At 46.7% G+C, this 12,332-nt stretch overlaps 1 protein-coding gene across 1 annotated transcript; it reads left to right on the top strand.

Moving 5' to 3' along the window:
- The first annotated feature begins 413 nt into the window (after window positions 1-413).
- On the top strand, window positions 414-5,789 carry HEBP2 (heme binding protein 2). Its single transcript, XM_082405752.1, has 4 exons — window positions 414-579; window positions 1,151-1,286; window positions 2,023-2,203; window positions 5,241-5,789. Exons 1-4 carry the CDS (start codon window positions 481-483, stop codon window positions 5,437-5,439), a joined length of 615 nt encoding a protein of 204 aa, XP_082261878.1. The 5' UTR covers window positions 414-480; the 3' UTR covers window positions 5,440-5,789.
- The last annotated feature ends 6,543 nt before the right edge of the window (window positions 5,790-12,332 follow it).

Here is a 12,332-nt window from a genome sequence, read left to right as displayed (position 1 = left end):
GGGTGCTTTGTGACCACCTAGAGGTGTGGGATAGGGAGGGTGGGAGGAAGACACAAGAGGGAGGGGATATGGAGATATACCTATGCATATAGCTGATTTACTTTGTTATACAGCAGAAACTAACACAACACCGTAAGCAATTATACTCCAATAAAGATTTAAAAAAAAAAAAAAAGGGTGGAGGTGGGAGAAATCCCCCCCCCCCAGAGAAAGCCTGGCCAAGCTGACCCTGCCATCGGGTCTCCTGGGGGACCCGCAGGGGAGCGGCCGGCCAGAGCTGCCCTGGGTTGGGATCGCGGTCGCAGCGCCCCCTCCCGGCCTCGGCCTCGCAGAGTCCTGCGGACTCGGGGCTACTGCAGTGTGTAGAGGGGGCCGGGCGTCTACGGGGCGGGGACTCGGGGACACGCAGGCGGGGCGGTCCCGAGTGGCCCCCTTCCGGCGCAGCTCGCCGGCTTCTTTCTCGGAGCGTCGGCGCTGCCCATGGCCGAGGTGCTGGAGCCCGATCCCGGGGCAGCCGAGGGCTCGGAGGCCCTCGCGGAGACGCCGTGCTGGGAAGCCCCGGAGGACGCGGGCCCCCAGGTAGGCTCCACCCGCGGGCGCGAAGGGTGAGGGCCGGGGGGGTGGGGAGCGTGGGGCTGTCCTCGAGGTGATCTTCAATGCGGCCGGAGGGTCCCATAGGTTTAACTTAAAAGCACATTTTAAAAAATGGTCAGAGTCCCTAGCTCCATTCCTGCACAAACGGGAAGATGCGGTCGGTAAGCCGTAGTTACCCCCAGGTACTGGCCACATCTCAATTTCTTTTCTTTGCGGTTAAAAAAAAAAAAAAAAAATCGACCGCGTCCCAAAACCTGAGATGGGACCCTCCGGGCGGGGCCGGAACAGTTGCTTGCTTTTAACCCGAATTGAGCCGACTCTCCCTACCCCTGTTTGTGGGGCAGAGGCCGCCGGCGTCTCTAATCCAAAGATGGGAGCCGCGGGGGAGGAGCCCTGCCCGGTGCTGGGAAGCCAGAACCTCCGGCCGGACCCCAGGGGAGCGCAGCCCCTGGGCTGGCCGTCCCAGGTGGACCCGAGATCAAGGTACCTGTACTGTTGCATCTCACGCTCTGCCTTCTTAGAATTGCTTCCCGAAGTTCCCCCTGTTCCATCTTAGCCCGGAAGTTATGAGATCCGACACTACGGACCTGCGAAGTGGGTCAGCACTTCGGTTGAGTCTACGGACTGGGATTCGGCCATGAAGACCGGCTTCACAAGGCTGAACAGCTACATTCAAGGCAGAAACGAGAAAGGTGAAGGCGCTTTTCCTTCTCATTATACACACTGTATTGTGGTTGAGTGCCCTGGCTTATTGAGTTTTCGCTGTTTAAATAAATAGCTTTTAGAATAGAAAAATAACCAGATCATCAAAGACTTAATGGTTGAAGAGGACTCTTCTCAGGACCCGAGGCGTCTAGAGGAGTGTAGTATTGGGCAGCGCTTGTTAGCCTCTGTTCTCCTTGTTTGTGATTCTGCTGGATGAACTGGGCCTCTGTGTAACTAGCATTAAGACCTTTTCATGGCTAATGCTTTGAGGTAATTTGGTGACTGGTAGGGTAAGAGACATTAGGAGGCAGGAAGGGTCAAAGAACACAAGATCCAGGGTGTCAAGATACATCTTCTGGTTTGGCTCTGATGCTATTTATGTTTTAGCAGGTCACTTAGCCAATGAGACCTCTGTTTCTGAATTGTAAAAGTAAAGAATGAACTGGACTATGTGATCTCTCATTTCCCCTTCTGTCCCTAAAACTATGGAATTTATTAATGAAAAATATTAATAATACAGAAAGTGTTTAATGTGGGCAGTGGATAATTGTCATTTTGCCCTTATTTTTTTTTAAGATGAAAATTATCTTAAAGGTTAAATATTTATGTCAAGTAAATCAAGAAACTCAAGTCAAAAAATAAGTTTTTAAATGTGGTCATAAATACACTAAATCTGCTTTCACGGTCTCCTTTGCATTTAAATATATACTTTTTGTGGCACAGAGATGAAAATAAAGATGACAGCTCCAGTGACAAGCTACGTGGAGCCCGGTTCAGGTCCTTTTAGCGAGTCTACCATTACCATTTCCCTGTATATCCCCTCTGAAAGGCAATCTGATCCCCCCAGGCCTTCAGAGTCAGATGTCTTCATTGAAGACAGAGCTGAAATGACGGTGTTTGTACGGTAAGTGGTAGATAATTTATAGCCTTTCTGACTGTTGGTTTTACTTGCGGGCACTCATAGTTTAGCTCCTGTGCAGCTTAGCTCCTATGCTTTTCCCCCTTCCATAAAAACAGGTCTAATGCATTTTGTGGTGTTTTCCTAGTGACTTAGCTTTATACGTTACTAAGGGTCCTTTAGAAGAAATAACTAATACATTTAATGAGAAGGCTGATGCACACCTTCCGCAGATAAGACGCAATACAAATTATACACCGGACCTTCCCCCACAAAAGCAAAAGACTGTCCTTACCTGCCCTCTAGTTAAATTTGGAGAAAAATACCTCAAAACAATGCATGGTACCCCTCCTCTCAACTCGTAGTTTCTGATAGCCTCAAACTCTTCCCTTGGTTCCCCCAGCCCAAAGGATGGCAGCTGCTTCCCGCAGTGACTGCCTCTGTTGGTTGGTTTACTGGTTCCTTACTCTGACCTACAATGCCTGTCTCAGTAAAGCGACTAATCAGCCTGCCAGCGTCCCCAGCAAGGACCGTCGTAGCCATCGGCAGCACACTCTGCCCTGATAACCAGTCCCTGAATCTGGCCCATTCGCCTCAGAAAGGGTCGTGATTCCGTTCCCTTCCTCCTCACTGTTCCTTGCTCGGGCCCTCACCTTACAGGGACCGCAGCTAAGTCCTCTTTGCTACCCCAGTGCTCGGCACATGCCTGACACTCACCAGATACTCTGCCATTTTTCATTCTCAGGTTCCACTTCAGGAGCCTCCCAGCTGTTCTCTCTGCCCACCAGTCACCTCTCCCTGGCCCTCCACCCTGGAGCCCCGATCGTTCTCACGACAGCAACAAAACCCCAACCTGTTACTGTGTTTAAAAATCTGTTGGCTTCCTCTTGCTTCCACGTGACATTCAGACCGTTCAGGGTATGCATCACCTGCAACACGCGGCCCAACCTGTCTCCCTGACAACTCCCCCCCACCTCCCGCCCTTCACTGAGTAGGCTGAGTTCCTCCACATCTCTGTACCTTTGACCTTAGGCAAGTTACTGAGACTTTCCTTGCCAAAAATCTCGTCTGTAAAATGTGTCTAATCACAGTACCTACCTACCATCTCACAGGGTTGCCATGAAGATCAGATGAGTTAATTTACCTAAAATACTTAGAACATGAGCATGATATTACTACCAGCTCCGGCTTCCTCTTTCTTCTCTTGCTGGAGAGCCTACTTTCATCCTTCAGGACTTAGATCAATTGGTACCTTGTCTGTGATGCCTTCCTCAGTTTCTCCAGTCAGCCAGCCACTCGGTGCTATGATTCTAAATTCTAATGACCTACTGATAGACTGTAACTTCCTCAAGAATATAGCAACATGTTAACTCTGCCCGTATCCTTCAGCTCCTGGTGAGGCAGGTGTGTGGGGGGAGGCTCAGTATATGTCTGTGTCCTGAATAAAGCCATGGATAGATCATTGTAGAACAACATGTATTCAGAGGACAGAAGATGATTTCTAAGTAAGAGGCTCAAGATTTGATTTCAAGGAAGAAGTGGAATCTGAAACAGATTCCCTTTAGGCAGAACATTCCTTAAGGAAATAAATAATAAATTTAGGAGCCGAAATGTTTCCTAACACATGGTTCAGAATTATCATCATCAGTCAACATGATGGAAATTATAGAACAGTTTTATCAATTTATCTTCAACGTTTTATTTTATATACATGTGCATACACAGATTCCTCTACTTACTCAACTGGGATTTAAAAGGGGCTGCATGCCAGGGATGACTAGGTGCCTGGTAGACATTGTTGAACAGAACAGGCCTGGTTTGTACCCTCGAGACCTTACATCTTATCTGAAGAATGGTAGGAATGATCTTTTCCACTGGCACATTGATAATAAACCTTATGCTAAAGAAGGCATATTAGGAATGTTTTTGTGTCTGTTTTTCCTATTCTCAGCCTTCAAATTCATCACATTTACATGTCAGCAACTCAGCTAGGTCGGTGTGCTGTCATGATTTAATCTCAGGGTATTTTTGTTTATATACTTTAAAATCTACACTTAAACTTCTATTTTCCCACTTTTTATGCAAATCTTTTGACTGTCTTTTCATCCCCATCCTCTTAGCAACTTCCTAACTGGCCCCTTCTCTCCAATCTAGTTTCCATCTCTCTGCCTATATTCTTACCCAGATCTAATCAAGTTACTTTTCTGCTTTTCCAACATCCTTTAGAATAATCTCAAAAGGCCTTAGGATGATGTACAAGGTTCCTCCTTCCAGCTCTGACTCACCTTTCTGACCTCATTTTATGCCTCACTATGAAATTGCTTTGTATTTCTGGACTTTTGTTCTTTTCTTATCCTTCCCCTTTCTCTGCCCAGCAAAACTATCCTCCATTCCAGACCTAACGCAGAGACACACCTTGCCCCGATGTAATCATATCCTCAGTGTTCCCAAGCACTTTGATTTTGTCTCTGTTAAAGCTTTTCTCAGACTGTATAGAGCTGCCAAAATGTCCATCTCTTCCATAGAGGATCAAAACTTATGTTCAGCTGTAATGCAGTGCCTGCCCTTTTTCTAAGGAGAGAAAGAAAGGGGAAATGTTCGATAGAAAATGGAAAGACTAAAGGGAGGCTGCTAAGGGGGATTCATTGTGGCTCTCTGACCAGGAGAATCAACAGTACAGGAGACTGTTGGAAATGCAGGCTCTTGGGCCCCAGCCCAGACCTCCTGAACCTGTGTTTTCCCAGGTGACTTGCATGCACATTAGAGCTTGAGAAGCACAGAGTTAGAGCACAAGATGGCATAACTTCCAAATCTGCCCAACAGCTGGGACGTATTGCCTCCTCCTGGGTCCCCTCAGTGCGTGTGAGGTCACACTGAGCCTGGGAACCAGAGGAAGGGAACAGTCAGTTCAGCTGCCAAGAGGGAGGAGCTTTGAAACCGCGCTCCATCCAGGTTTCCTTGTATCAGCTCCCACTTTTCTTCTTAGACTGACATTCACATCAGTATTAAAATCATTTATGGTCATTTACTTTCTCCTTTGTAGGTCTTTCGATGGATTCTCTAGTGCCCAAAAGAATCAAGAACAACTCTTGACATTAGCAAGCATTTTGAGGGAAGAGGGAAAAGTTTTCGATGAAAAGGTTTACTACACCGCAGGCTACAACAGTCCTTTCAAATTGCTTGATAGAAGAAATGAAGTGTGGTTGATTCAGAAAAAAGAACCCTCCAAAGAAAGTGAATGACAAAATGAGAGGAAGGTCCATTGCCAGGGGCAAAACTTCTGTTTAACATAGACGTCAACATTACCCATAAGCAAAATGTGTCTAGTATCTCTACCTGAGAGTACTACTATGAATTGAGCTTATTTCCACTGTGCCTTTTTAATGCTTGAAGCTTTAGATACACAGATTAACAGGGGACAGTATTCTATAAACATGTAAATCGATCTTTATTTCTATGAGGCTCCAGGGAAACGTCATGTTACTTCCCCCTTCTTCACTGTATCACAATCATGTTGCCTTATTTCTACTTGGATTTGTGTCAGTTGGATGTTACCTCCTCCAGATATTATCAATAAAAATGTTAAAGTTTATCCTGTGTGGAACTACAAGGCCGTCAAACCTAGAGAACTCAAGTTCAGTTGGAACCAAAAATCAAAGTGTCTTTTGCAGCTGCCACTGTTCCCTTTTCTGTTGAGCCCTCTTTCCTACCTGCCCACTGCTCCCACCACACAAGAAAAGCTCTCAGAATACTCAAAAGTGTTGCTAATATTCCGTGACAGAAAATAAATGTATGAAGTTAGGGACTTCCTACTTTATTTTGATACTCAAGAGAGGCATGTTTTTTCTGAAGAAATGTATACAAACATAGACTTTTAAAATTCACTTGAATTTTTAAAGCATTTTATGCAGTATTTTTATATACTGAATCAGTATATAAAAATGATTGAGTATTCAAAGAGGGGTTTGCTGCAAAATCAAAGAGGTTGAAATTTGGACCTAATTGTATTGGAACGCGCTTGTCCTGGAGAAGAGTGTCAGTCAGATATCTAGAAGCCTGTCATGGGAAGGTCATAGCTTTACTGTGGGCTCCTAGTGGACGATGGTTGTAGGCACGAAGGAGAAAAGCAGCTTGGAGCTCAGTGACTTCCCAATAGGTAAAGCTGCCCACGAATGACATTACTTCCCGTTTCTATCATTGCGTGTGTTCAAGCAGGCACGTGATCACTTATGTGGCAGATTTGGGTATCCAGTGGATGAAAGGGTGGGGCCGGATGATGCTCAAGGTCCCTGCAGCCCCAGCATTATACGGTATCTCTTAAAATTAATCTCCCTAACCTGGGTACACTAGACCAACGTACCTACAGTTAGTGGTTTCCATAGCTAACATTTATGAATTGCCTTCTAGGTGTAGCTTTCTAAGCATTTCACCTGAATTCCCACAGTCGACCCTCAGAACAACCCTGTGTGCCACCTTGTGTCATCTCCATTTCACAGATGAGGACATTGAGGCACGGAGATGTAAGGTAACTTGCCCCCAGCTGGAGCCGTAAGGGCAGAGGCCGATTCCATCCCAGGCAGTCAGACTCCTGGGTCCAGGCTGTTAACCGCTGCACCCACTGGCAGTCAGTGTTCTAGAGTGCAGCTTTCTCAGGCCATCAGTGGGCTACGACTGTGTTGAGGGGTCCTTCCTGCATGTCATGCATGCATAATCAACATGATTATGCCCTCAGAGATACCTTTTAGATTATAATTTTTGATACAAAACAAGCTAGGTTTCTGGTTTTGAAATTATTATATGGATATAATTTTTTAAGTCTTAGGCAATTATTTTCCAAAGGTATTTGCTTGCATTGATTATTTTTTTTATTCTTTGCATTTTTGTGTTTGCCAAAAAGAAATTAAATTTCTTTCTTAGCTCATTTACCAAAACCAGCTGTGGGTCACCTTCTAGCCCTCCTACTGATGAAAGTCCACAGTACTCGCCTCTACTGGTATGAGGTAAATATTTATATATTTACTCCATAGTCCTACAAAAATAGACATCTCTTATGCAGTAACTTCCATTTTAGATGAGAAAAGCATATGTCTGATTGCCAAGATTTAGTTGTAATCTGAAACATGTTCCATAAAAAAGCGATTTTGTACTATTCAGTCCAGGGTATCCCATTTTCCCCTCCTGGTCCATAAATCATAAACTAAAACATTTTTCAGCCCTCAATTAATCCAGACCAGAGAGTATTTCTCACAGCAATGAATCAGGTATTTTAATTATGTGGCTGGCACTGACTACAAAATATCCCTCAACATTTCTATTGAGATTTTTCTTCTCTTATCAATAGGAAATTCATGTCTAGATTCCTTTCCGAGACTAAACCATCCACCTTTCCTGTTGGTCTAATTCACACTCCATCAATTAGGCCTTCTCCCATCTTCAGGCTCTCCCTCCCAGCATGCTCCAATCACTCTACTTACCAACAGGCTCTGATTTGGCCTGATCTTCCCTGCTCCCCAGAATAAAATCCTAGTTCCCCCTAGACCCTTACATAGGACAATAATTCCCATTTCTCCCTTGCCTTGATTATCCAGTTTCCCTGGAAAGAGTTGTCCAGAGGCTTCCTTGGAGCTCTAGGCTGTGAGGAGGTATCTCAGGGACCATGACAGGGTTTTAAGGTGGGCAGCACCCCTCCAGCACCACCACCGTGCTTCCCACAGACCCATCCACGTTAGTCTACGTGTAGGTCAATTTTTAATGTTTTTAAAAGCCTGAAAATAATTCTTTAAATTGAGTGCATTCCTTCATTCCTTTCTAGTCATCACTTAACCCTCTAAAAATCTTGCTTTTCCTCCTAAATATTTCACTGGAATGCCATTTATTTTCATTCATTCTTCAAGAAGCATTATGGAGTCCCTCCTGGGTCGCAGGCTCTACACACTATTCCAGGCGCTGGGCTATGGTGACAGGCAGAAATGCCCCCATCAGTGGCTGTACCCATCAAATCCAACCACGTCTTCCACTCTCCTACTCAGTCCACCTTCCAGCTGAGAATACAACAGTGAGCAGGACAGGCAGGGCCCCTGTCCTCGTGGAGTGTACGTTCTGGAGAGCGAGAGAGTGCAAATACCAATGGGGCGGTGGGACAGGGTGTGGCTGGGCGGAGTGTAGTGGCTGTCACGTGGGCGGGCAGGCCAGGCGTCCCCGAGGAAGAGACACGTGAGATCTGAATGATGAGAAGGAGCCACTCAGATGACAGCCTGGGGGCGGGGGAAGCCTCCTGAGCAGAGGTGACGTGTCAAAGGCAGAAGCCCCCTTCAGTATCCGGAACAAAGCTGCACATACTGCTTGCTGAGCAGCTTGCACTGTGCTTGCAGGACACAGTCTCTCTGGACAAAGAAAACGCTGACTTGTACAGAGTTTCTGGACGTGCAGAGTTCAAGGATTAGCGGACTTTCAGAATCACTTAGGAACTGATTGAGCTTTAGTTGTGGAGGTGCGGTTACCAGAGCGGGGTCGCTGCTGATGAGCGTGATTTAGGAGCCTGGTTCAGAGGCGAGGTTACTGAAGCGAAGCTGTCATCAGTCACTTCTGGTACTTATTTCTGATTGTGGCCAAAGAATGGGCATATCTTTTCTGGGATTTGGAGTCATGGCCGCAAGCACGGTGGGGTGGGGGGGTGGGGGGCATGCCACTCAGATCCACCTTCATGAAAAGACCGCTCCCAGCTGTGAGGGGTGTGGTTAGCCGATGTCTCCAGCTGTGACTTTCTTCAGGATCCACTGCAGATTTCAAGATAAGGACACACTATTTTCACGGGGGTACCTAGCCTACTAGCCTACAGTGGAGTGAGGCAGGAGGAGCTGATGGCATGCTTTTTTTACTGGCATCTTTCAGCCAAAGACTGAGCAAGCTGGTGGTACAAAGACCTAGCCATTTCTGTCCGACTCGGGACCCTTCCTATAAACAGTCTTTGCTCCAGAGCTCCCTGGCGGGCTCATAGAAAGTGTCAGATCTGTGTTGCAGTCTGACAGCTCCCCTGCCCAATCTTGTGTTTCCTTTTTCCTTTCATGGGTATGACATCACCATACATCTTTTGTACTCCCAACTCTGTCTCAGCATCAAACTGGCACAGCTGGTATCAGTGTGGCCCCAAGACTGTGGGCAGTAAGACAGCATTTTGGGGACTGGGTCATGCACTGCCTGGCTTGTTATGAGTTCCCCATCCCTGTGGACAGGCTGTACATACACAGCTCGTGGCACGAGGCTGTCTAGTTATTAATCCCTTAAATGGAATAGCTTACTGGTGAAAAGGAATGCGGTGACTGGTGAATGATTCAGGTGCTTCAAAAATTAGGAGTGGGGTGGATAATGAGTACAAGGACAGTAGACTTGAATGGCTGTTACTGAGTTGGACTGTTGTCCTGCAGGTGGATGATGGAAAGTCGAGGTCAGTTAACAAAGAATGTAAAACTACATGTGAGGGCCAGAGCCTCTTTGATAGCTTGCTAAGAAGTCCTCACCTCATGCAGAAGGCCAGCATAAGGATTGGATGGTAAAAGGCATAACCAGCAACAGATGTTCAACCAAGCCCGATCTGCCGTGTCACGGTCAGGACCAAACCTGGAACATGAAATGGGGACATCTGGCGGATGCCCCCAACAGTTTTGACTCCCTAGAAGTTTCTGAACATTCTGGGCGTGTGGAAGAGGCCCACCCTTCCCCCCATTAAGAGCTAGAACTACCCTCTCTCCCTCCTCCTGCCCTAATATGAGGAAAGACAATATAGAGGTCTTTCCCCCATAAGGCAACAGGTGCCTCTAGGAGCTGTCCCCACCCCATCTCCCGACTATCAGGCATTTACCCAAGGTGAAGTCACAGCATAACCTGGCAGAGGCCAGGCTGGGCCTGATGAAGGAAGAGATGGACGATGTGCAAATGTTGCCGCATAGCCTGGCCAACGTGTACTGGCAGGGCCAGGAGAGTACCTGGGGACTAGGTTCTGAAGGTGCTCAGCCAAAGGTGCCAGGACACAAGACTGGATAAAGGAAGCTTGCTGACTTGGGGATATTGCTCTGGATACAGGAGTTAACACCATGAGTAGAACTCCAGGGGATACAGCAAACTCACTGCTTTAGGGAGGCTCCTGGCAGCCCGAAACAGTGATAAAAATGTTGAAATGCCTGAACTGATGGAAGAGGTAATAGAGGAAGGACTTAAAAGGCTCACGGAAGGGGCATGCTGGAATGGGTATATCATAGGCGGCAACAAGGCCCATGGGAGGATTTTTGTCGTACTCTGTTTGGGCTGCTATACCAGAATACCATAGATTGAGTGGCTTAAACAAGAGAAATGTATTTCTCACAGTTCGGAAGGCTGGGAATTCCAAGATCAAGGTGCTGGGCAAATCAGTGCCTGGTGAGGGCCCACTCCCTGGCTTGTAAATAGCCATCTTCTTCCTGTATCCTCACGTGATGGAGAGGGAAGGGAAGCTCTGGTCTCTTTTCTCTTCTCGTAAGGACACTAATCCTACCTTGGGGACTCCACTCTCATGACCTCACCTAAACCTAATTATCTCCCAAAGGCCCATCTCCAAATACCATCACCTTGGGTGCTAGGGCTTCAACATATAAATCTGGGGTGGGCACAATTCAGTCCATAGACATTGTGTTCCACGAGAAGGCCCAGAGGAGCATCATTTACCAAGGCCAGTGGGAATGCACTGGTGAGAGAGGTGTGAGCATCGACCTCCTCTGCAGGCTGGGCTGGCTGGAAAGGCTGGGGTGGAACTTGGCTTGCTGAGAGCAATGTGGGTGATGACGAGACCTTGCAGAGCCCAGGCAGCAGTGCTAACCACGAAAGTAAGGGTGCGTAAATTATATTAAACACCAAGGTCAAAATGGCAGCCAAGGGGGCCTGACCTGTGAAGTCTTACGGAGGTAGTTAATAGAACATGGCATCCCTAGGGGCAAAATAGAGAGGGTAACCAATAAGGGTAATTCTTTATATATAATGAAAAGAGATCAAGGATGGATAAGCAGGGGCCTGAGATCACCTCCCCCCCCAAAAAAAGTAACCTCCAAAAAAACCCCACAAAACTGTGATCCCTTGCCCAGTTTCCAGACTCAAAACCCATTGACTGAAGAAATGACTGGGCCCTTAGGGGAATGGTAACTGCAATAGTTCAATGTATACAGTAATGATTCCCCTAGTATTTTTCCAAAAGGTCCTATGGCCATTTACTCAGGTGGCTACACATTGGAGAGAGAAAAATATCCAGATACGCCGGGATTCAAATTGACATTTGATACCCAGAAACTCAAAGTGTCATCATAGTTCCCCTTCCCATTTCAAAGTGGGAGCATGTGAACGTTAGAAAATAAATGGAGTACTAGTCAAAGTTTGGCTTATAGTGGGTCCACTGGGTCTGCAAACCCTCATTGTTATTTCTCCAATCCCTGGATATATAATTAAGATTGACGTACTTGGCAGGTAGGATAAACCCACACTGATTCCTTGACCTGTGAAGTAAGAGTGTAAGTCTCTAAACCCCTTTTCCCTCAACCAGGGTGGTAAGTAAAAACAGTACTCCCTTGAGCAATGCTCTTTAAAGCTCCCCAGATGAACATCCATTTCTGGCCATGATGGTGAAACAGGAGCCAGACGTGAAAAGTCCATAGCACACCACTGTGATCTCTGAGAGAAGAGGAAGAAAGGGAAGTCCAGTGAGTGTTCAGGCTTATGGCTTGGAGGTATAGTTTCCAGGCAGCAAAGCGGGGAGGGGGGAGGAAGCCAAACAGAGGCCAGTGGTCTCTCTGAGTTGAGGAGACAGGGACCAGTGTTATGGGACGCCAAGATGGCTAGGATTTGTTGGGCTGAATAAAGGAGAGGAGGAACACACACACACAGAGCGCTCTGTAGATCCACAGCGAGTCCCTCTGAGTCTTGGCTGAGCACTAATCTGTGAAGGTGTAAGAAGAAACTGTCCCTGCCAAGAAATGAACAACTGGAAAGCAGTAGAACAAATGAGTCACAGATCACATTTGGGGCTGGGAATAGCTTTTGTTCCCACTAGCAAGAGTGGAAATAACTCATAATGCATGGGGCATCAGGTAGAGTTTTCAAAAGGGTATGGTGTTCG

The sequence above is a fragment of the Balaenoptera borealis genome (genome assembly GCF_965194805.1).
Source record: "Balaenoptera borealis genome assembly, chromosome: 9".
NCBI classification, from domain to species: Eukaryota; Metazoa; Chordata; class Mammalia; order Artiodactyla; family Balaenopteridae; genus Balaenoptera; species Balaenoptera borealis.
The sequence above is the reverse complement of the archived record's forward strand: the minus strand, read 5'-3'. Positions and strand labels throughout refer to the sequence as shown.